General features: G+C 36.4%; 2 protein-coding genes across 2 annotated transcripts; one reads left to right on the top strand and one right to left on the bottom strand.

Moving 5' to 3' along the window:
- Positions 1-2,394: 2,394 nt before the first annotated feature.
- Positions 2,395-4,516, bottom strand: clrn2 (clarin 2). Its single transcript, XM_056736864.1, has 3 exons — positions 3,927-4,516; positions 3,421-3,600; positions 2,395-3,288 (listed from the first exon to the last, which is right to left on the bottom strand). Exons 1-3 carry the CDS (start codon positions 4,177-4,179, stop codon positions 3,020-3,022), a joined length of 702 nt encoding a protein of 233 aa, XP_056592842.1. The 5' UTR covers positions 4,180-4,516; the 3' UTR covers positions 2,395-3,019.
- A 3,606-nt stretch (positions 4,517-8,122) lies between these two features.
- On the top strand, positions 8,123-23,976 carry kitb (KIT proto-oncogene, receptor tyrosine kinase b). The gene is made up of 21 exons (XM_056772827.1): positions 8,123-8,549; positions 10,371-10,640; positions 11,020-11,304; positions 12,424-12,563; positions 12,663-12,831; positions 13,625-13,811; positions 14,159-14,274; positions 14,689-14,803; positions 14,957-15,141; positions 16,045-16,151; positions 16,286-16,412; positions 17,446-17,550; positions 17,637-17,747; positions 18,047-18,185; positions 18,304-18,365; positions 18,461-18,561; positions 20,160-20,282; positions 20,915-21,026; positions 21,125-21,224; positions 21,334-21,439; positions 21,776-23,976. Exons 1-21 carry the CDS (start codon positions 8,468-8,470, stop codon positions 21,932-21,934), a joined length of 2,901 nt encoding a protein of 966 aa, XP_056628805.1. The 5' UTR covers positions 8,123-8,467; the 3' UTR covers positions 21,935-23,976.
- Positions 23,977-24,446: the final 470 nt, after the last annotated feature.

The following is a 24,446-nucleotide window of genomic DNA, read 5'->3' as shown; positions in this document are numbered from 1 at the left end:
AGGCTCTTATTATTATATTACCGCCTTTTAATCTACATAATTCCACCCGTGGCGCTGCCGCCATTGTTGTTTTCACAAGCGACAGCGGTGTACGTGATGCATTGGCAATAGTTTGTGGACAATATGCAACATTCAATGTACTCGGTGCACTGAGTCCTAACCTCGGAAGAGACAGGAGTGGATTTATTTTATTTTGACTCAGAAATCATAAGTAAAAACCTGGTTGTTTGCGCGAAACATGGGACAGTACAAGAAGGATTGGCTTCAAAATTGTTCCTCAAGAGGGATCGAGACCAACTGAACGAGATAAAGCTACCGAAAGAAGTTATTATCAACCGTCTGATATAACGTACATGTACCATATACATAAGAAGATAAGCATATTATAGTGAAGGGAACTAAGTCAGTTACGGGGTAAATAGAACATTAAAAGCCAGACTTACTCTATATTTATATATTATTTGGTAAATGGGCACTTGGAGTTTAGCTGTATGTATGTACATTATGTGCGTTAGTATTTTAAGCTGCAGCAAGCTATTCGTCCTTAGGCTGAAAAACCATTCTGGTTATGCTCTCACATTGTGTGTAATGTTATAACTTGTCAACGACAAGTGCTAAAATCAACCCAGGTGCGCATTCCGTGGATTTTAGGCAAGCATACACGCACAACTTGAGTGCATAAGGATTTTTTAGTCTCTGGACGAATGATTTGAGACGTTTAAAACAAAACTAACCACAGAGGAGTTCAGGAAACATAATTTAGCTATAACCATTGCATGGCAACAGGTGTGTTGTGTTACACGCTGGATGGAAGGGGGGTGCGCTGTAACTCATTATCATTTAAAGAGACATGTATCAAAACTGGTTGCTGTGAGCATAACTGTTTTTTGACGTGGCAAAAAGGGTTTGGTTTACACAGCCATTCAGTGTTTTTAAGCTAAATATGTTCCAGACATTTCATGAAGACCCTTATATTTCATACCAACTTGTTTAAAGTGCTCATACAATGAGTCCTTTAAAGAGAACATTTGTCGTAATATTTCTGTAACCATGCTTTACATTTTTAAACAAAAGTTCTATGTGAATATACAGTAATTATAGCGGAACCCTTGCAGTTCCAACTTCCACCGCGGACCCCCGGTTGAAAACCCATAATCCCTCAACCAAGACCAGCTTCAAGGAGCCAAACCCTTTCTTCTTTGACGAAGGAGTAGTTCACCCAAAAACAAACATTCTGTGATCATTTACTCCCCCTTTTTATATTTTGAACCTGTATGACTTTCTTTCCTCAGCAAAACATAAAAGACGTTATTTTGAAGAATGTTGGAAACCAAAACTATTGGTCCCCATAGCTTTCGGCTGTGTGGACACAAAGCCAATGCAAGTCAATGTTTACCAAGAAACATTCTTCAAAATATATTTTTTTGTGTTCTACAGAAGAAAGAAAGTCATACATGTTTGAAATGACAAGAGGGTGAATAAATGATGACAGAATTTTCATTTTTTGGGTGAACTACTTAATACATTTTAATGATTTCTTTATGGCTAACTGTACGTAATTGTTCTTCTGTACCAACTCAATTCACAAACTAGCAAAATGGCGCACTCTGTTGGTAAAAAACGTGTATTACACATTTGAACAACAATTTGCAACTCCCACTTGAAATTTAAGACTATGAAGCTTATGATGTTTAAGCTATTACATTTTTCTTTATTATATTAATAATACTATGTACTCTGTTCTTAGGGCTACTTAGTTTCTATTGTGTATCATGGTAACTGATAATACTAAATGTAGAAGTGTAAAGTGAATGTGAAGTTATACATTTCTTGTAAACTAGACTACATTTATGCAGCCATCAATCTCAATGGTACCTCGATTAACAGGAATAAGCCGACTTTAAATTCACTGTGCCATATTAGGCTTTCATCCATGACCTACAGTTCTCTAAACGCTGGTGCTTCGCTCAAAGACTCAATGGGGATTGAGCAAGATGTTATGCTTATAATAATATCTAAACATAAAACAATAATACATTCATAAAAGTGGTTTTAAAAGAAATAACATATTTTATTAATTATAAATTAATTAAAACCTAAATACATTTGTACAAAAATACAACACCTTGAACACTGCTTTAGTGCTGTTGAGGTTAACTTTTCTTGTAAACCTTTTAGGAAGTTTGAAACACCACCTGACATTCCATTCCATTCCATTCCATTTTCTACCGCTTATCCGAACTACCTCGGGTCACGGGGAGCCTGCGCCTATCTCAGGAGTCATCGGGCATCAAGGCAGGATACACCCTGGATGGAGTGCCAACCCATCGCAGGGCACACACACTCACTCATTCACTCACGCATTCACACCCTACGGACAATTACCACCTGACATTAGCTTCTCAATTTTTTATGTAATGGATCTACTCTTTGAAGTTAGTCCATTATGACTAAAAATGTATATTTCCAAACTGACAAACTAAAGCAGTATATAAAATGACTACATTGTAAAACAGTGTAAAAGACTTTTAAATTACCAATGCAACCTTTATATTCTACTTGCATAAAAATACACTTGACCTGTTCAGTCCAGTCACAGCAAAGTGAAATCAAAGTAAAGTAAAATTATGAATGTTTCTTTAATATTCTATTTTATAATTAGTATCATGTTTTTATATGCTGGTTTCAAATGGCTCAAGATCAAAATATTTCATATATACAGTAAATGTTTCATGTTTAAAACTCATACTCTAAAATTATACTTTAGACAACATTAATATTGAACTTAAAAAATATATACAGTATACAACTTCACATTTTGGTTTGGAAGCCCTGGAAATCTGTGTGGATTGTTTGCTTATTTGCCACATAGTGGTCTTTAAGAAACCCTCATGGTCACAGCCCTATCATCCTACATCAACCATCCAACAGACATCAGTGCATGAACATTCTGTTTGGCTTCCTCACAGAGTTCACTCAATGACCTCAACAGTCAGACAGTTTAGCTTGTCTCTGTTCCTCAGTAGAGGAAATCGTCTCCTGTCGCTGTGGGTTCTTCTGGTTTCTTAGTCTGTATTTTAGGCAGGTGGATTTTGCTGGAGGCTACTACAAGAATGTTAGCACAATGTGTAACAGCGCTGGAAACACACAACCAGAAGGAAAAGCCGAGACTCTCTTCAAGAATCACAAGGCGAAATAGGCTTTCTTTGTGGTTAGCAACACGCTCTGTAAGATCATGGCACTGAACTGCTGCGAGGAAACATGCCAAACCCATTGCGCTGAACAGAGCTGTAAAATGGAAAAGTGAGAGTGGAATTCAAGCACGTAATTCAATAAAGAACAAATTTAAGATTTTAGGTTAATGGTTCAAGGAAGATGCTGATCAAACTATATTGTATTTCATGTGTTGCATTGATTTACCTGCAATGAAATTCCAGAGGTAGAGGCCCAATGGTCCTTTCATAGATTGATAAGGAACTTTCCTGGCATTATATATACAGAATGCTAAACTGACCAAAGCAAAGCCAATAGCGATGAAAATGAAGAAGAGTATGACCATGTGAAGCCCACCATTGATTTTTTTAACGAGGTTTGGGAACACTGTGTGAGGAGAGAGAGAGAGAGAGAGAGAGAGAGAGAGAGAGTCAGTCTCACTAAATGCTGGATCTATATATGCATGCATTTGGCAGACGTTTTAGTAACCACGCATTAAATCTAGCCATATCAGTGTCTAAATGGTGGAACAATTTATTTATCTATATAACAAATAAAACTCAAGTCGTTTGAAAAGAGATGAAAAAAAATGATTAAAAACGAATGTTGAACAAACAACAACAGACAAATAAAGCAGTCCGCATAAAAGCCAAATTGCCTACTTGGATATTTGTGTAAACAGTATTCGTTGTTTAACACATTATTGCTCTTACAGTATATTTTGGAGCGGCGAATACCGAGTCCACACCTCCGCGTTTTCCCGCCCTGAAAGAGCCCGTAGTAAATATGTCCCGTGAACTGCTCGAGCTCCGGGTTAGACGCGTTCACCAAATCCACTCCAGTCTGACACAGGGTGGTTCCGGTAATCCAGCGCTCGGTGGAGAGCGCCACAACGAGAAGCACCACAGAACCAATGCTGAGTATAGAACCGAAGGAGAACACGATCCGTTTCCACAAAGTTGGCATTTCAACACCCACCCCCGCTTTGCCACCCCATTCCTCCTGAAAAAAGCAAGGCGCGGGGTAACACGACCCCGCGAGGCTTCCGCCCCTTTCCGCTACCGTGCAAAGCAACTCGGGTGTAACGCAAGATAAATGTGAATCCTCATCATACCGATGTGTTGTCAATTTTCAATATAAGCAAAACTGAAACGCGTAGGAAGAAAGTAACGCGAAAAAGGCGACTGGGAAAAGACGGAAACCGGATATAAAGCGGTCAAGTGATCTTCTTTACCACCCGACGAAACCTTATAGTTTGCTTGTCCTCGTTTGGTTGCTAGAGGTGTCCACACGCTCACTCGCTCCCCAACATAATTTCCTGCCCCAGCGCGTTTTTTAATGGATGCCCTTTGGTGTAACTATTAATCAACGAAAGATAGTTCATTTGCTATTAAAGTTAAAGGGCAAACAAAAGATACACGTCACATTTCCACTACGACTCTGCCGGATCATTGCGCATTAATATAAACAGTGGGGGGTGGCTACATTGACAAGACGTGAGGTTTAAAAACAGGACATTAAATGGTTTGAAGGCATGGAAATAACAAACCTTAGGGAATTTAATTTAAAGCCGGATTATTTAGTGCTTTTCTATCCTTCCATGGTAAATTCTAAAGTAAACGACGGCAGAGTGGGCAGCTGTCCATGGTGCTGACGCATACTTGCACCCGAAATTGTATTTAGAACCATGGACAGCAACATCATCTAACTTTATTTGCTTATTCAACACGAACGAAACAGCTCTCGCTATTATGTATGACAATAAATTTGGTCTTTATATAAGATGCCATAAACACATAAATGTTGCAAAATTTAAGAAAAAGTTTAAATTTGATATAAATGTAACATTTAGATATTGTAAAAATTATCTTGTGAGAAAAAGTCGGTGGGGGAAATTTTATTTTATTAAAACAGCATTAATCAGATTGGCCTTTTTTAAAGTTCAATAGTAAGCTTCACTAACCTCTGCCAGCAGAGGGAGACATTTTACTATTTTCCGAGACAAAAAAGTTTACAATTAGTTTTATTGATTAAAAAAACAGTTCACAAAACTCAAATTTTATGTATTTTAAAAGCAGCTATTAAGAGCATTCAAAAACATGCAATGGTGAGACTTTAAGGTTGATAAAATGCCAAGGGTACATTTGTACACAATCTTGTCAAAGAGTGACTTCTTTTAAATGTTTGGATTTGCAAAAATTCCATGTTGTGTTGTTCCATGAAATAAAAAAATAAAAATTGACTCTATGAACACACATAGTGTACTGTCTATACATACTAAAGACCGCAATGTTTATGACTTTGAATATGATATACAGTTTAATAAATTATTAACAATACCAAACATCGCAAAGTGCAACATTGTTCCATAATGCTGACGTTTCGTTGTGTCCAGATGTTGTGTAAATACTTATGAATTTTGTAATCTTTATATAATTTAATATACATATCTGGATAAATAGAAAGACTCCTTATAGGTGTCACCCAACAGCAATGTGAAAGACAAAGCCTTACAAGAAACAATAAGGCTTTGGCAAAAAATCAGGCTAATAACAAAAACTACTATCAAATATACATGAAATATATTAGTATTGTGTGAACGAATATGAACATATTTTCTCTGCAGTGTGCATGACATCATTGCTATTTTTTCCAGTTTGTCCAGGTTTCATTTTATTTATTTTTATTACAAAACAATATTTTTCTTTCAATTTAGGGAAAAAATCAGTATAGTACAGAATAAAACAAAAATAATATTTGTAATCATATTTAACACTTAGGGGCCTAAATAGTCAACTGAATCATCTTTAAACAATTGCAATTTCACTAGCAAATGTTGACAGATTTTCTTACAAAGTGTAGAACACACGCAAACACAGGATCTGAAGGCAGTGTCAAACATGTCTCAAATCTATACTAAAGTGCATTGATTACATTGACTTGGAAAGACTGCCAATTGGCTATATAAACAAAATTATTAGCTTCAGTGTCAGGCACATATACAATATATGTTCCTTGTGGTCAAAGAGTCTTGTCATATTGATTGAAGAATGGAGGCATATTGACTAGATAAACTACAGCGATGCTCATTGGGGCTACTGTGAATATCAAATGACTACTGTTGTGGTTTTGGGCAGGCTTACTGACTTAATGCATTCTGGAATGTTTTTAATGTTTATAATGCAGTTAAGATTGGACATGAGTTATGAAAGCTGCCTTATAATGTAAACAGTTTTTGCTTACTCTTTCCTTAATGCTCCATCTACACATGCTACATCCATACAACACTCTGATGTCTGTTTCTCTGAATTCACACTTTGCCCACATCCTAATTTATCTTCCGTCTATTTTCCTTTATCTCTGCCTTATCCACAACACTGACAGGCTTAATGAGATTTAAAGTGCTTTGTAGTCTAGATAATCAGATTAACTCTTATAATTACACACTCATCTTAAAATGTCCCGTTCTCTTTGTTTTTCCAGAAAACAGTCAGACATAATGCAGATTTTTCAAACTAGGTTTGACTAAGTAGCTGTCAGCATCAGGACCTCCAGACAGCGTTTCCTGTGATGTCTGATGACTACGGAATGAAATTGCCCGCTAAAAGATACCACCTGAGTTTTCTATTTTATACATAAGCAAATTTATGCATTACGATGTTTAACTGAAGGTTGAAAATGGTACTTTGAAAGAGATGCTTTACATCTTTTTACACTCTGCTAAACAATGTTGCTCAAATGTTAAATAAACAAAATAAGGCTATAATCAATTTTAAACTAGAATGAAACTTTCTCAAGCTTGTGTCAAGTTAAGGTATGCACTTATACAATATTAAGATGGACAAAGTTAAAATGGTCCAAGAAAGCAAAGTACTCTCATTGTCCAGGCATACAGCAACACTTAAAAACCACTACAAAACCCACTTCACCACACCGATCATACTATTATGCAATGAAAATCCTAATGGTCACTTGCTTGGGCAGATGAGGTTGTGTGCATGGTCAGCAAAAATCTAGTGGACAAACTTCATTAGGTTTGCTTCTTAGTCCATTAGAGCCTATTCTCGATTTCAGTCTGCATTGTTGTTAGAAAAGGCCTTTTTCATACTGATAAGTCTTTTTCTATCTATCTATCTATCTATCTATCTATCTATCTATCTATCTATCTATCTATCTATCTATCTATCTATCTATCTATCTATCTATCTATCTATCTATCTATCTATCTATCTATCTATCTATCTATCTATCTCATTATGTAAAGCAGTGAAAGAAAACAGTACTTTGAAGGGCACTCTATTAATCTATCTATACCCATCCATCCATCCATCCATCTATCCATCTATCCATCTATCCATCTATCCATCTATCCATCCATCCATCCATCCATCCATCCATCCATCCATCCATCTATCTATCTATCTATCTATCTATCTATCTATCTATCTATCTATCTATCTATCTATCTATCTATCTATCTATCTATCTGCATGTCTCATTATAAAAAGCAGTTAAAGAAAACAGTACTTTGAAGGGCACTATTCTTCTTCAGAATGGCAAAGTGATCATATGTCTATAAAAGATGGCATGAGTCACCTCTGAAAAGAAAGACAAGTGAGTCAGCATCTTCGGTCTACAGATGATGAGTAAGGTCCTATCACTATCAAAAACCTGTTCTGATTCATGAATAATTCAGCAAACGCAAGGTATAGTCCAAGCCTTACAACATACATGTGCACACTATAAGCACATGCCTGCATGTAGAAGTGACGGTGTCACAATGTACAGCTGATAAATAACAAAACAGTTTGAATGTTTTGAAAATCAACACATTTAACAATCTGATGCGCACGCAAGATACAGCAGACAGCACGTCATCATTGAAAAGCCTTTTCAACTGCATCGATAACGTAACGTGTGCACGAGAGGGCAAGCAGCGCAATAAGTTTTAAATCCATGACAACACAGAGGTGACCGAACTGCTGAATTGACGCACGAAACGTGACAGCTTCCAAAATCCTCCAATTAAGATAATGAGTATTGAAATTTAGCTAATTCAAATTCTGCTTCAGTTTCCTGTAAGCGCTCGTCAGCTCGACCGGGGCGACGTCCAGCAACGGTATATGCCAAAAACACTGGGTCAAAACAACATCTTGGCAGCTGGGGCACAAGCGCGCGCGCGCACACACAGAGAGAGAGAGAGAGAGAGAGAGAGACTTCAGGATGTACCGTCAGTTGTGGATCAGTCATACTGATGCATAAGGGAGAACACACAGACAAAATGGACAACGCTCGGTTTCTACCCACAGTTCTACTAATATTCACGTTACCCGGAGGTAAGAACACTTTATTAATTACGTTTATCCTGTTTAGTTGAGATGAAAATCGATAAGTTATTTATTTACACATACGTACTGCATCATGGCGTGGCAAGTGTCCTCCGCCTATGTGTTCAGTTAGATAAGTAGATGATTAATATGCAATGAATAAGTCGATTGTTTAGCGGACAGATGCAACCGTTAACAGTAGGGCTAAGCTAATTATTTTCTGTCCGTATGTTAACGTTTCTCATCGCTATAAGCCTGTTAGCTTTGAATGCGCTTATTTATTTATTTATCTTTATTTGCTGAGCTCATAAGTAAGATATTAATTGAAGATATTACAGACAGTTTGATAATTCGCACACCGTCATGTGTTGCTTTCAATGTCAATAATTAATTGGCGTGTAATTAGAGCCGAGGATGTCAAATCTTGCGCGCAACTTTAATCTGATTCTAAACTAATTATAGTCTGAATATATTTGTACTTTTATATTTTCATCAGAACGACTGTAAAGCATTAATTCATAACAGTTGCCGTGTCACAACTTGTTCTTATGGTCAGTTTTCATGTTTCCGTTGTGGGGACACTTTGATGATTGATAAGCAGCGCGTGCATTCGAGCAACAGGTGCCTTTCGTGAGGAAGGTCAGCGTACAGGTGTCCTCTGTCTACAGGTGTAACATAGCCTATCTGCAATTTAGGATATTTCAGCATAACATTATGCTAGAGCAGAAAATCCTTGAACACTAAAACGGTAACTTTTTTGGAATCTTACGTTTATAGGAGGAGTTTGTAGTTTGTGTCATTACCAGAACACACCCCACAAACGTTACAATAAATGTTAATGCTTTTCTTTTTTGCTGGTTTTGTCTGTGTGGGTGTGCGTAGCGGTCACGGAGGTAAAAGGTAAAAGCGTTCAGCTGGAAAGCTCAGAACTGTTATGCAAATGAGATCAATTCTTAAGCTGTCCCGAGTAGACTGTATTATAGAGATTAATGTACCCTTTAAACTGTGCACTTTCTTTTCCTTTCATTGTATTGACTAATGATGTCTTATTTCACCGAATCATCGATCACGGTGAAGTAACGGATTAGTCATTGTCGTGGTACAGTCATTTGGAGGATGCAAGAAGGCTTGAAAACATTTGAATAAAAAATATATTTGGGTGAATGGCAAATTTCCAATTGTTAAAAAAATTAACTTTGTTTAAAGAAAAACGTTTTTTTTAATGATAGAAACAAACAAGTACTTTTTGTCTTCTATCAAATTGGAATCACTACAGAAATGCAAAAATCACATTCTCATTACTGCAATGTAATTTTTATCTTATTATAAGAGCATCTTATTTTTATTTGAGTTAATGATATAAAATATATCGAAATAAAAAATTGTTTTGGGATAAAATGACCTGCAGATGTTTGCGTGTGATTCACTCATAATAAGACCCAGATGTCACTGTTTTTGTTTTTTTGGTGTTTGTCGTGATTAAAAAGTTCAGAGCAGTTTTCTTTGATAACATCACTTGACAACAAACAAAGACAGCTGTTGTGTTTTTAGGGGCATTACTAGCTTCAAATGAATTATAATAGTTGGGAGCCTTAAAAAAATAAATGTATGGTTTGAAGAATGTTGAAGAAGAACTATTCAATCGCCATTCAAATCTTATAGACAAACCTTTTTCCTTTGCAAAGAATCTTCAGTGCAACAGGGAGATTTTGATGGATCTTTATGGTTCTATCTGGAACCACAGATCATCTCAGACTTTCAACTTCTCTTAAAGGGATAGTTCACCCCAAAATAAAAATTCGGAGTTAAAAGACTTTGTTTGTATTCCAGGATGGTTTAAACCTCTTATTGTCCCCGATGCCCCTCATCTGGTGGTACTCAAAGGCGAACAATTGCAACTCCATTGTCATGACGATGCAGAGGTAAACACGGGTGGGGTGCGGTGGATGAGAGATAAAGGTCGGAGAATTGAAGGAGAACGAGAGATAGATGGAGCCAGTGTGATCTCCATCACCTCCACACAGATGCAGCATATGGGGCGCTACACCTGCGAGAACACAAATACGAGCGCGAAAAGTTCCATCTACATCTATGTGAAAGGTACACTTGAAGATGTTTACACATTTCTGATCTTTGCCTCTGAAGGGTTGTTTGTTGTGCGCCCTTCGGCCTTAATTTCCACATTTCATTCTTGAAGAACTACTTAAACTTGAATAGAATCCACAATCCACGTCCTTTAGCTGTTTGCCTAAACCACACCTTTGGGTAGATTTGTTTTAGTTACGTTTATTTGACATAAGCTTATTTCATTGTTAACTGTCATTGAATGATGCAGGTATTTGAATGGTCTGATTGTGTGATGAATCTTCTGCAAACTCTCTTGTTTCACTATTTACTTATTTTTGACGCCTTCCCATATTTCTGGCCCCATAACTCTCAGTTGATCCTTTTGTTTTTCTACCTGTCTTGTTTTCTGCAGATTTGGAGAATGCATTTGTACGCTCCATGTTGAATGGTCTTCTGGCCAAGGAAGGAGAGGACTGCACTTTCCCTTGTTTGGTAACGGATCCAGCTGTTAGTCAACTGTCTCTGCAGACCTGCTCTGACTCCGCCCTGCCCACCGGACTCACCTACATCGCCCATCCTCAGAGAGGCATCACCATCAGAAATGTCTCCAAAGCCTTTGAAGGCTGCTATGTTTGTGCGGGGCAGATGGATGACGTGCCAGTGAAGTCAAGCCAGTATAACCTGGACGTTCGGCTAGGTGCGTTTGGGGTGGGGTATGTTTTGGTTAATTGATGGTTTGCAAATCTTTACTTCAGGAACCAGAGAGACCAAGACAGTTTCAGGATTGTTAACTGTACGGAAGCAAAATCAGAGATGTGGTGCAGTGGGCAGTTCACATGTACTGGACATACAGTACAATATAAAGTGTTGCTCTAGGGGATCTAGGTTTTTATCTGACTTGGGTTCTTGTATTTGCTCTAAAACAGCAAACGTAGTATTTATAACTTTACAGAAGTGGCAAAAAAGTCAAATGTATTAATATTCATCATAAGATAGCGCTCTGGTATATTTGATTCTGATTGTCCGGTTGCGACATTCCAAGGTTCACTTCTGGTTAAAAGTTTTAGAACACTTGGTCATACTTAATTTTTTTGGGAAAAATACTAAGCTCATCAAAACTATGAATAACACAAAGGGAACAAATACAGCTTGTCATATTTTAGAATCTTCAGTCTACTCGCCTAGAATTTGCAGAAATGTTCGTTTGACATTTTACCATGAGATGCTTGTTAAAGGGTTAGTTCACCCAAAAATAAAAATTCTGGCATGAATTTTCACTCTCTAGTTGTTCCAAACCTACATGTGTAGAAAGATATTGGACGAATGCTTGTAACCAAACAGTTCTTGGACCCCATTGACTACTATTGTAGGAAAAATGGCTACAGTAGTCAAAACTGCCCGAGAACATTTTGCTGTCCTACATTCTTCAAAATATCTTCTTTTGTGTTCAAGAGAACAAAAAAATACCACTTAATTTTTCTTACTATGGGAGTCAATGAGGTAGAAAAACTGTTTGGTTATTAGCAATCATTCCAAATATCTTACTTCGTGTTTATCAAAACATTTACACAGATTTGGATCTCAAAGGTGAGTAAATGTTAACAGATTCAATTTTTTGGGTGAACTATCGCTTTAAAGAATATCATTTTTTTCAATTTTATTCTTTTTCTACAAAGTAATCGTAAGTATGCGTAATTGTATGTTAATGTGCATTCCAGAATAATACAGTAACCAGATTTGTTTACATAATTTGAGACATTATGATAATAATCAAGGACAAATAATAATCGATCATCTATGTTAATTTGTAATTCAGTTCCAGGGACAGTCCCAGCACTCAGCCTATCCAGATTGGAAAATGTGATCCTGATCCAGGACCAGGAGTTTGAGCTCACCTGCAGTACCATCAACATAAACTATGATTTCCTTCTGAGCTGGATCCTCCCTTCTGAAGCGGTTAGATCAATAGCCTCTAAATTTAAAGCATGATCAGAAGTCAATTACATACAGCACATTGTCAAACCTTATCTGTCGGACATTTCAATTATAATTTAGGTAGCACTGGAAACCCATAACTCCCGCATCCTCACTGGCTCTCGAGGATATCAGCGCTCAGTAACAGTGAGGATCAAATCTGTGAAAATGAGCGATTCGGGAGATTATCGCTGCAAGGCGCAGAATGAGAGGGGCGTCTCCACAGCAACGGTCAATTTGGAGGTTTACGGTAAGAAGAGGAAGCAAAGCTACAGAAGCTATAGTTATCAGGCTCAGATTTCCAAAACTTTCTAGCCTTCAGCCATAGATAGTTTAGCGAGATAGTTTAGCGAGATGAGGTGCCAGAAATTGCAAGCAGACTTTTTTTGCCTTTCAATTATAGGCGGGTTCAGCAGCAACAACGGTAACAAACGTTATGTTGGCCAAACTGAACTTCTGGTATACCGCTGCAAAGAATTTATAACAGTTATAAAATTAAACATTTTAATTTAATACGTAAAAAAATACAGTTGTTTTAATTTAATACAATTATGATACAATAAAATATGAATATAATTTCATATAAATATTAATGAAATATAAAATAAATTGTTCACCCAGTACATCATCCAGTTGATATTTTTGCATTGCTGTATGATGAATACAGAATATTACGATATTTACTATTTGAAAAACTGAAGACAGACATTCAGTTTAGAAAATTTGATTAGATTTTTTTTGTCATTTTGTTTGATTGGGAGCTTCAATACGCTGCCTGACAAATACAACATCTTAGCTTGATTCAATCTTGATTTGTCATTTGTTTTTGCAACATAAACCTGACAAACCGTTTTGCAGATTTTGATCTTTCTCCGTTCAAGAAGATGGGATATGTTTACAAAAGCTGACTGGGATGGTTGCCAAGATGTCTGCCAAATAAACTGGCTTTCCTTAAAGGGGCATTGCTTTAACCTGCTTTAATCATATGTTGTCAAACAATTTACAGCATTGTCAGCCTAGACGTTTTTGTGTGTGTACGGCAGAGCACGGATTCATTAATCTCACAGAGGGAGAGGACCGTGTGATGGAGGTGAGAGAGGGGGAGAGTTTGACTCTGAGAGTGGAGATGACATCATACCCCAAACCCAATGATGTCAACTGGACCTACAACAACCAAGAGCTGAAAAACACATCAGAGCACGTCATCACGCTACACAACCAGCAGTACAGGTACACACACACAAACAGATCATTCTTTTGTAACCCCGCCTCTGTTTTAGTACTGTGATAAGCATCTATTCTTTGATTTAGATCTGTCCCCAAAACAAGTATGTTTGTTTTTAAATTAACTTCAGTGACCTGAATTGTAAGATTGGTGAGCAAACATGAGTCACTAAGTATATTTTTTATATTTTTCTTAAAAAAATCGTACCCATTAAGAACTAAATAGTGCTCAGAGATAAACAAACAGTTCCTGGGTAAAACCGTTTTAAATTAACTTTTAAACCACTCGGATGATAAGGAGACTGAGTGCAGCCTTTAATTTGATACTAAATATTGTTTGTTTTATTGTACAGGTACATTAGTGAACTGAGACTCGTTCGAGTTCATGGGTCAGAGGGCGGGATCTACACTTTCTCGGCCAATCACAAATATGCAGCCGTCAATCAATCATTCACCGTCCATGTTATATGTGAGTTGGACACAATTTTAAACCTTTAAAGGGACAGTTTACCCCAAAATAAAATTCCAGTCATTATTTACTCGCTCCCAAGTTATTCCAAATGTGTAAATGTCTTTGTTCTGTAGAACAGAGAAAAAGATATTTGGAAGAATACTTGCAACCAAACAGTTCTAAAAAAACCTTTTTTAGGTTACAAACATTCTTCCAATTTTTTTTCTCTTTGTTTATTAGAACAAATACATTTACATTTACATACACAGATTTGGAACAACTCAAGGGTGAATAGGCCAATTGAGGACAGAAATTTTATTTTTGAGTGAACTGTTCCTTTAATATTCACTGTGATTTCTACATTTGAATACAGTTATTTTATCAATATACTTTTGTTTTCTTTTTGTTTATGTCTTTGACTCATTCATTCAGGTAAACCTGTAATTGTTACCCAGGAGGGTCCGGTTGATGGACAGGTGAGGTGTGTGGCTTCGGGATTCCCCGTCCCTAAAATATCCTGGTATTACTGTGAGCCTCCACACACACGGTATGAAACACACAGACAAATATAAGCCGCTCACGTGTCACATAAAAATAAATGGACCCAAAACTAATCTCTTAATACATTTATTTGACTATACTCATAAAAAAAAGTCATCACTATAAACTGTAATTGGTCATATTCTTTTGGCTCTGACAGGTGCTCCCACATGTTGAATTCAACGCAGGCAGATGAGGAGGTTGCTATAGTCACCGTGTCAGGGTCAGAGTTTGGACGGAGCGAGGTGGAAAGCCGGCTTAATGTCAGCAAAGGAAAATATCACACTCTTGAGTGTGTGGCCACAACGCAGGGCGAACAGGTCTACACCTTGTTTTCCATCAGTGGTGAGATTGCACACACACGTTGGGTTTCCGTTATTTTTATGCTGTACAAACTGTATAATATATTCCCTCACCCTCACTCTACACCTAAACCAAAACAGAAACATCACTTAGTTTCATTTTCAGCCCGCTTTGTTTTGTTACAATGTCCATAGTATACTGTGTGTAAATCAACAATTACTGCGTTATTTGTCAGTAAATGTCAGGAAAAGGACTTTTGCTGATGAATAAACACAGATAACACAGAGAAATAGGAAACATTGTAAAAATACCAAGCAGGTTGAAAACCGGCAGTACCTTTCAAACCTTAATTGTACCAGTGGGATTGATATTGGAATATTTCAGGTTCCTGGTAGCACTGCTTATATTTCTTAATTAGGACTGACAAACATTAACATAACCCTTAACACCGATTTCAAGTCCTCTTGGGAAATTCCTATTCAAGAACTAGGAAGCTGTAATTACAGTGTGCTTGTTTAGGAGAATAGAATCATTAGATCTATTCTCATTGTCTAGGGCTATAGAGATCAGTATAAACACATGAACCTGTATACACCCATACAACCACCCATACAACCACCCATACAATCACCCATACACACACCCACACTCTCACTCCAACACGCATGCACACACATGCGCAGACCCAAACTCGCGCACACACACGATAACAGATAATCCCTGTATATTAGCAGACACACACTGAGCTTGTTGACAGATCGGGGATTATGATTTTGTGCAGCATGTGCACATTAAGATTCGATACTGAGACTAAGCTCCCAAAATCCTCTGAACAACAGATCTTAAATGCTCACAAACACCTCTAGCTTTATAGCAGACACAATGAATTAAGTATTATACACAACAGTTCAACTGAGTTCATGTGTTAAATCTTCTGTTTAACAGAAAGAACCGTGCCCCATAAACTCTTCACACCTCTGTTGTCTGGTGTTGTGTCCACTGCTGTTCTGCTCAGCCTCATTCTGATGGTGCTGCTCTACAAATACATGCAGGTACACACACGCACACACACACAGATATGATGTAGCTGCAAATGTTAGAAGTACAGTAAGGTTAAAAAGAAATAATTTAAGAAAAATCTTATGTTTCAATTACATGTCTGCTGTTATTTTTTATGTTTCCATAGAAACCCAAATATGAGATCCATTGGAAGGTGATAGACAGTTTTGATGGAAACAATTACACCTACATAGACCCCACGCAGCTGCCTTATGACCCCAAATGGGAGTTTCCACGAGAAAGACTGCGCTTTGGTAAACGTTAACACATGCACACACACAGAATATAAACCACATGATAAGTAAGTAAGTGAGTAAGATATGTTATAATATAAGTAAATAATTAAACAAACAGTCAGTATAGATTTTGTAAAAAAAATCAGTTGTAAGCATTCATTTTGCGCAAGGTCAGTCCTGGCATATTTGCACATCCTGTCTTTTAAATGTTTGTCATTATCTTTGTAAGCACAGGTGTATGTGTACACTGTAACCTTTGGCACCTGTCCAATGCTCTGCAAGTGTCTTTTTGCTGCTACTTTATTTCTGTTCAATAAACCACAATTGTGTTCTCTGTAACATTGTGACTACAGCTTCAGAGAACCTAAGTGCTTTTATTAAACAGAAGTAAAATAGAAACAGTAAAATACGAAACTGGAATTAATGGGATACTCCACCCAAAAAATGAAGATTTTGCCATGAATTAGGTTTTCCAAACCTGTATACATTTCTTTGTTCTGTTGAACACAAAGAAAGATATTTAGAAAAATGTTACTGACATTTCTTGGACATCATTGACTACCATAGTATAGGAAAAATAAAAATGTTCGTCAAAGGTGCCCCAGAACTGTTTGCTTTCCTACATTCTTCAAAATATCTAATTTTGTGTTCATCAGAACAAACAAATTTATACAGGTTTGGAACAACTTGACGATGAGTTAATGATGATGGAATTTTCATTTAAAGCAAGTACTCTTTAAAGCAAGACGTTAGTTTTTAAACTGTACATACCTCTGACCATACTGAACATACTCAATAAAGAAAGCGTATGTTGTTTATATACTGGTTAAAATAAAACACAATTTCTTCATGATTTGTGATTGTGAAATTGTACAAAGTAATGTTTTTTGAAAAACTAAGACAAACTAGACTTCAAAATTACAAGTTGTATGTATAACATGAAAAAGTTCACGTGCAATTGTACTGTTTTATCAATCCGACACGGACCTGTACTATAATGTTTTGAGGTAACGGTGATGATTAAGTATTTTTGTTGTTTGTGACGATGAAGGTAAAACTCTCGGGTCTGGAGCTTTTGGTAAAGTGGTAGCAGCTACAGCATATGGACTCTGCTCGGCAGACACAGTGACCACTGTTGCTGTTAAAATGCTGAAACGTGAGTATTCTTCTGCATATGTCTTTATGCGTTAAAATGTTGCTATCATTGTTTTTTTTATATCTGTGTGTGTGTTTTTCCCAAAGCGAGCGCTCACTCCACTGAGAAAGAGGCTCTTATGTCCGAGCTGAAAGTTCTCAGTTACCTTGGTAGCCACATCAACATTGTCAACCTGCTAGGGGCCTGTACGGTAGGAGGTAAGTGGATGAAGGAACAGTGAAAATGAAAAAAGAAGTCGCTCACCCTCATATTGTTTTAAACTGGAGCTCAATTGGAACAGCATTGTTTTAGCATTGCAGAGGTCAGGGGGTTTGATTCAGGGACCACACATACTGTTAAAAAGAAATGCTAGTCACTTTAAAATAGATAGAATTTACAGTATAAAACATAAATGATCAAAACTATAAAAAAAATGTGTCTATCTGATTCATTTGAAGTATTCATATGCAAGCTAAACCAAACAAAACCAAACAAGGAGCTTTTTCTCCTCCAACAGGCCCCACTTTAGTGATTACAGAATACTGTTGCTATGGCGACCTGTTGAACTTCCTTAGGAGAAAGAGAGATGCATATTTTAGTTCCAAAACAGGAGATGGATATTACAAAAATCTGCTCAGCCAAACACAGCCTTTACGGTAAGAATTAAGTGCTTTTCTGAGAGAGGTGGTCTACCGCTCGTGAGAGTACGGACATCTATTGTTTAGTTTTGGTTTTGTGATACGTCATCTATTGTATGTCTACATTTGCACATAGGGAAGGCACTGATAATGGATATATGCCCATGAGGTCCTATCAGAAGAGATCCAATCAGACAGGTATAACTCAACAGAATGAAAAATAAACTGCTGCCACTTTACACCAACTTCCATTTTTTTACACGTTCCGTTCTGTATCATCTCTCATGTTTCAGAATGGTGTGATGATAAAAACGATCTCTCTTTGGATACCGAGGATCTGCTAAGCTTTTCATATCAAGTGGCTAAAGGCATGGACTTCCTCACATCCAAAAATGTAAGTGTGTGTGTGTTATTTTTATTTAGTTTCATAGGGGGTAGGCATACTGTTATCGTATTTTGTATTAATATTAATATTTAAATGGAGGTTAATGTTAATATTTCTAAATATAAATAAATACAGTTGTTTATTAATTTAATTTTTGTTAATGTATTTAATTTATTTATTTTATTATTATTTTAATGCATTTGATAATATAAATATAATTGTGTATTTTTTGTACATATAAGCTAATTCATTCAGAAAAACTTTCAATACAGCTCTGAAAAAAATTAAGAGACCATTTCAGAGACCGTTTTTCTGATTTTAAAATGTCCTATTTATAGCAGAGATGAATAAAGTACCTAAAAGCAATACTTGAGTAAAAGTACATATATCTTGCCAGAATAATAAAATAACCTTTTAGAATATGACTTGAGTAAAAGTCTTAAAGCATCAGATACATATTGTACTTAAGTATCAAATGTACTTTTTATATTAACGTATATTATGAAGTATTTAAAGTAAAGTTGAAGCAAACGTTTTAGCATAAGATTAAAAAGCTGTCTCAAGCTCAGTAGTTTTATCTGGAACAAACTTGTTCCTTAATTGCTTAACTATCAAAAGTTCAGAAACCACATTTTTATAACTTTACTTTATAACTTACAACTTTATAAAATGATAGTTCCCTCCCACTCCCAATATTGTCCAATATAACTTGAAACAAAATCCGAAAAAAAATTCTGGCCCTTGCCCTCTTCTTTCCTTGCATTTTGATAATTCATTGAAACTGAAAAATTAGCTGTTTATATAAAAGAAGCTGTTTATATAAAATAAGCAACACATTAAAACCTTTAACCGCAGAGAACACCTTTTTACACTTGCACATTGAGCTTTAACCAATGATTGGTTCAGCATTGTCTTGGTGACCGGATACCGACTTGTCTATTTCAGTTTCTATGCTTTTATTTTGTAGTAGGGAAAAATATCAAGAATAAAAGTATACATTTTGTTTAGACAATGTAGTGGAGTAAAAGTTAAAATCTGCAGAAATATAAAGACTAATGGAAAGAACAGATACTTACAAAAAATGCTTAAGTACTATACTTAAGCATGTTTACTTCGTTACATTACAACACTGTGTCTGTGTTAAAATAAAATAATACATTTTGTTTCATTTTGTGAACTATTAATAACATTTCTCCCTAATTTCGAAGAAGTTAGAGAAACAGGTCAAACTAACAGAAAAAAGTCTATATTCACTTTTATGCAATACAACAGCGATAGTTAAAAAAAAATTGATGACTTTTATCGCAGTCTTGTCATTCTGTCAGTCTTCTGTCAACTTGCTGTTGGATGACTTAATATAACTCCTGAGGTTTGATTTTGTTTAAATTCAACAAACGCTGGACTTAAATGACCATAATACATCTGGAAATGCTGATTTGAAACGAACATTTTGAATGATCTCTTTTTGATAAAATGAAATACTGTGAAATTATGGTGTATGTTTATGTTAACTAAAGTAGTTAACAAATTGAACCCTACTATTTAGAATTTGTCCCTGTCTGCTAATAAATACATGTGTTTATGTGTGTCGATGTGTATATCCACAGTGTATCCACAGAGATCTGGCCGCCAGGAACGTGTTGCTAACTCAGGGTCGGCTTGCAAAGATATGTGATTTTGGTCTGGCACGTGACATTACTAGAGACTCCAGCTATGTCCTGAGAGGAAATGTGAGTTGTGTCGTTCAGGCTCCATATCTACTATATTGCATTCGTTATAATTCACAAAAGATTTTGATCTTGAAGCATTGAATTAAGATTTTGAAACTGAAAGCATATTACTTACTACATAGCCATGTGGACATCACTGCAATGTCTGCTTTACACTGCATGTGTGTATACAGTAGGTGTTGGCTATATTACCAGCACTGCAAGCCTCCTCTAGCACAGAGCCTGTTTCTGCTGCACTTATAGCATGCTTAACTTAGCAGAACATTTGGTGAAAATGCATTTAGCCACTCAATATTTTGCATTTATGGCTGCTGTGAAAAAAAGATGGCTGTCGGCCTTCATGCATATACAGTACCGCAAGCACACAAACAGCAATTCAGTAAACCTGACTGAAGAGCCAAGCAAATTGAAAACACTTTGGGTTGTTTTGTGCATGTTTTTTTCACCATTTTATCTTAATTTGACTAGATTACACAATATTTAATAGCCACTAGCAATGCTTTCAACTATCAATGCGTGGATGTGATAATACAGAAATCATGTGTCTACACTTATGTGGTATAAAACAAGCATACAGATAAAAAAATCTAAAAGCTTTTGTCATCCTAATTGATGGTGTATTGTCTGTCTAGGCACGTCTACCAGTCAAGTGGATGTCTCCAGAGAGTCTGTTTGCTTGCGTGTATACTTTCGAGAGCGACGTCTGGTCCTATGGCATCTTACTGTGGGAAATCTTTTCTCTGGGTCTGTGCACTGCAAGCTGATATCAGATGTAGATTTACAGTTAGTGCAGTTTAGTGCAGAATACAGTTCAGTCTCATAAGATGAAACTCTGTTTGCAGGTAACACACCATATCCTGGGATTCAAGTTGGATCTACATTCTATAAGATGATACAAGATGGATACAGAATGAGTGAGCCTGAGTTTGCCCCAAGTGAAATGTAAGGGACCTTATGTGTAATGTGTCTACATTGATGACTGTGCCTTGGCTTTTATAATATAAATAAGTAAAAAAGTAAATGTATAAAGATTTTGTGCTTGTGTCATCAGTTATGAGGTCATGAGATGGTGCTGGAGTGCCGACCCACTGAAGAGACCAACCTTCAAGAAACTGTTGGAACGGACCGAACTGCTGCTGTCAGAAGCCACCAGACACGTATGTTGAGTCAGGGGCAACTGTTGATGATTAATAACAAAACAATGACAAAAAAATAAAGTAATATCCTCAAAGTTCTTTCCAGTAAGTAGACAAATCACTGTACTCTTAAAAGAAATACTGTGTTGTCAAAGATGACAAGCACCTTTTAATACTGTTTATTGGTTGGATATTTGCAAAACCCAGTGACAAACATGGAAAGGGTGACATATGACAATGGTTTAGGGCCAAAAAAAATAACCATAAAATATAGAGATACAAGGTTTCAGAAAGACAGCAGTGATTTAATTAAACGGTACCAATCTAATTAGGTTTGTTTCTATTCGTGTCTCACAGGATTACCTGAATCTCAGTACTAGTGGCAGCTGTGAGGCATTCGTTCCTTCAAACCTGCAGAGGGCGCAACGGCTGAGCTCAATAGGCAGCTCTACAGCCTCAACTCAACCCCTGCTGCAGGCCACCAATGATGTTTTCCTGGAACCACATATCATATAAATAACAATTGACAACCCCTGATATTTTTAGATTTGACTCAAGATCAGTTTCCATATTTGTTACCTGAACAAAGACAGCCTTACCTCTTATTTATAGTCTGACTTCTTTAATTGTGTCTTTTAAATTCTCTTTTTAGCACAATGCAACTTTACTGGCCTTGTCTACCAGTACCAGTGTGTTTTAAAAGCTACACATGAATTTCTAACCATTTTACGAGATGTCGAATTCGAATCAATGCTTACTTAAATCTATGGAAGGCCAAAAGGGCCAAAATGCGTAACTAAGTGTGACACGCAATTTACATGTTAACACATTAGTTTTACACGTTCCATATAAATCGTACAAAAACACATGACTATAAGAAATATGCCATACTGAAGCCGCTCCCCCTAATCTTAACTTCACTGGTTTAAAAACAAATCCTATTAATATGAATGAGACTCTTAGAATTTATACGAATGAGCCATCTTGTAAAATAGTGATGGATTGATGTGACATTGTGTTGGCCATTTTGTGTTAAAGGTACCAGCAATTTGGGGCGCTCAGCGGCAGCGGTTTTCCCCTTTTGCGGCTGCTGGCTCACTACATTCAGTACACTGTGTAGAAAGTGTGTTCGTCACATCGTTGACTACATTTAACACGATTTTAAGCAAAGACAGCTGCCTATATTATATATACTTTTAACTAAAGGTTAAAAAGACATTACCATAAAAAGTTGCAGGTTTGTCAAAACCTTTCAGAGCTCCACCTGCATCCCCAAAGTTGAGATCCTTTCCTGTAAATACAGCTGGGCTCTATTGCATTGTATCAAGTTAATGTATAAGGAGGGTATGGACGTGTCGTCACTTTACCACATGAGTACGCCCCGTGGGTGGCAAAACACTCAGTAAGATGACTGCTTACAATATCAGGAAATGCAATGCAGCGCAACATTTCAGCGTCCAGGAAAGCCTGATTCAGTCATAAGGATCACCATTAAGTCCAGATTCTTGTAATTTCAGCAACAATTACGTCTTTTACTCCTGGTTTCTTTGTTTCTCTTATTCTCCTCAGCCATTTTGTTGGGTGTTTTGACACCCAGGGAAGACTCTCAAGACATGTTCATGTGGAAAAGTGACGTCAATGCATACCCTCTATAGTATTTTGGGTGAATAAGCACCAAACACAGCACTAAACTGACATGCATCGTGTTAACATGAGCTAGACAAGCATTTAAATATATAACCAATGACCTCACCAGAGACAAATGACTAACTTTAATGAGGACATCATAAAGACATGGAGTGTTATTGAAGTCATTTTTTGATTCTCGAGTCGCTTAGATCTCTGCTTAACATCAATATCTTAAGCACTTATGTAATACTAATGGATCGAGCGTCTCATGCCTGCTGATCTTCTTTACTAACTTCAGCATGTGATTATTACTCCCTCAGTGACTGTTAAAATACATTATTGATTTGAATGCGATATTGTATCATTGTCTGTGAGATTTTCACCTCAGGGGTACCTACTACTATTGTTGTTTAATTTGTTTACATTAATTTTTGGTTTGATATTGAGTTTTAAATAGTGCATATGTGTTTATATATATATATATATATATATATATATATATATATGATGCCATTAAGAGGCTTGTCGCGGTGTAAAACTGAGATTGTATTTAAATGGCACATTATTGTTTGTTGAAGTGAATTTTGCAGGTTTCTAGTCTCTGGCTAATGTGGCTAGGTGTAGTTTGAGGATTGACACTACAAATATAGCGACTGACATTCAGGTACATGCCTTCTTTAACCTGTTTGATGGCAGGCTTAGTATTCTAGTATAAGTTATTCTAGCTAAACTGAATATATCGGCTGATATATACAGAAATTAAAAAGGTGTAAACACATGAAATGTTTTTAAATGTTGACTGTGACAAATGACTTGAAATGCTTTGAGATTTAAGATTTGACTTTGTAAATATATGAAGTGTTAGCTATTTTTTCAATTTTTAGTGTGTTGTTTCTGAAGGAAGAGGGCCGGAAGGGAATGATGTTATGTTTTGATACAGACAGAATAAAAATAAAATATATGATTGATAAATTTGTATTAACATTTTCCTACACCAGATTAATATGCAGAGGCAACCATACAGTATATAATTCATGTAGTCAAGTAGCTTGACTCTACTAAATGTAAAAAAATTTCATCTATTCCAGTAATTCTAGTAAAAACCAATGTTAATGCCATAGACCACTTTGCAAGATGTACACACAGCAGTATTTACAGATTTTTTTTTATCCTATATTTATAAACTATCTTAAATTTATTCATTTAACATTTTGATTCATTTATAAATGTTCTGTGGGTTGTATTCGGTTCAAACAAAAACTGTTAACTGAAACAGGAAGTTGGACCAGAGTTGTTTTTGTCTTCCAAAGGGGTCTATAAAATTTGATATAAAATATTTTTTTTACAGTTTTAGAAGGGCCTTTTCTGTTCTGAAATGACTGTACCCCTGTGCACAAGT

This window comes from Triplophysa dalaica, chromosome 2, assembly GCF_015846415.1.
Source record: "Triplophysa dalaica isolate WHDGS20190420 chromosome 2, ASM1584641v1, whole genome shotgun sequence".
NCBI classification, from domain to species: domain Eukaryota; kingdom Metazoa; phylum Chordata; class Actinopteri; order Cypriniformes; family Nemacheilidae; genus Triplophysa; species Triplophysa dalaica.
Note: the sequence above shows the minus strand (reverse complement) of the source record. Positions and strands in the feature narration are given on the sequence as shown.

Excerpts from the sequence above, each read along its gene's own strand:
- clrn2 (XM_056736864.1), bottom strand. The coding sequence starts at position 4,179 with ATGCCAACTTTGTGGAAACGGATCGTGTTCTCCTTCGGTTCTATACTC. Across the intron at positions 3,601-3,926 it reads TCGCCGCTCCAAAATATACT|TGTTCCCAAACCTCGTTAAA; the intron begins GTAAGAGCAATA and ends CTCCTCACACAG. Across the intron at positions 3,289-3,420 it reads CCTCTGGAATTTCATTGCAG|CTCTGTTCAGCGCAATGGGT; the intron begins GTAAATCAATGC and ends TCCATTTTACAG.
- kitb (XM_056772827.1), top strand. The coding sequence starts at position 8,468 with ATGCATAAGGGAGAACACACAGACAAAATGGACAACGCTCGGTTTCTA. Across the intron at positions 16,152-16,285 it reads TGCTCTACAAATACATGCAG|AAACCCAAATATGAGATCCA; the intron begins GTACACACACGC and ends ATGTTTCCATAG. Across the intron at positions 18,562-20,159 it reads ACTTCCTCACATCCAAAAAT|TGTATCCACAGAGATCTGGC; the intron begins GTAAGTGTGTGT and ends GTATATCCACAG.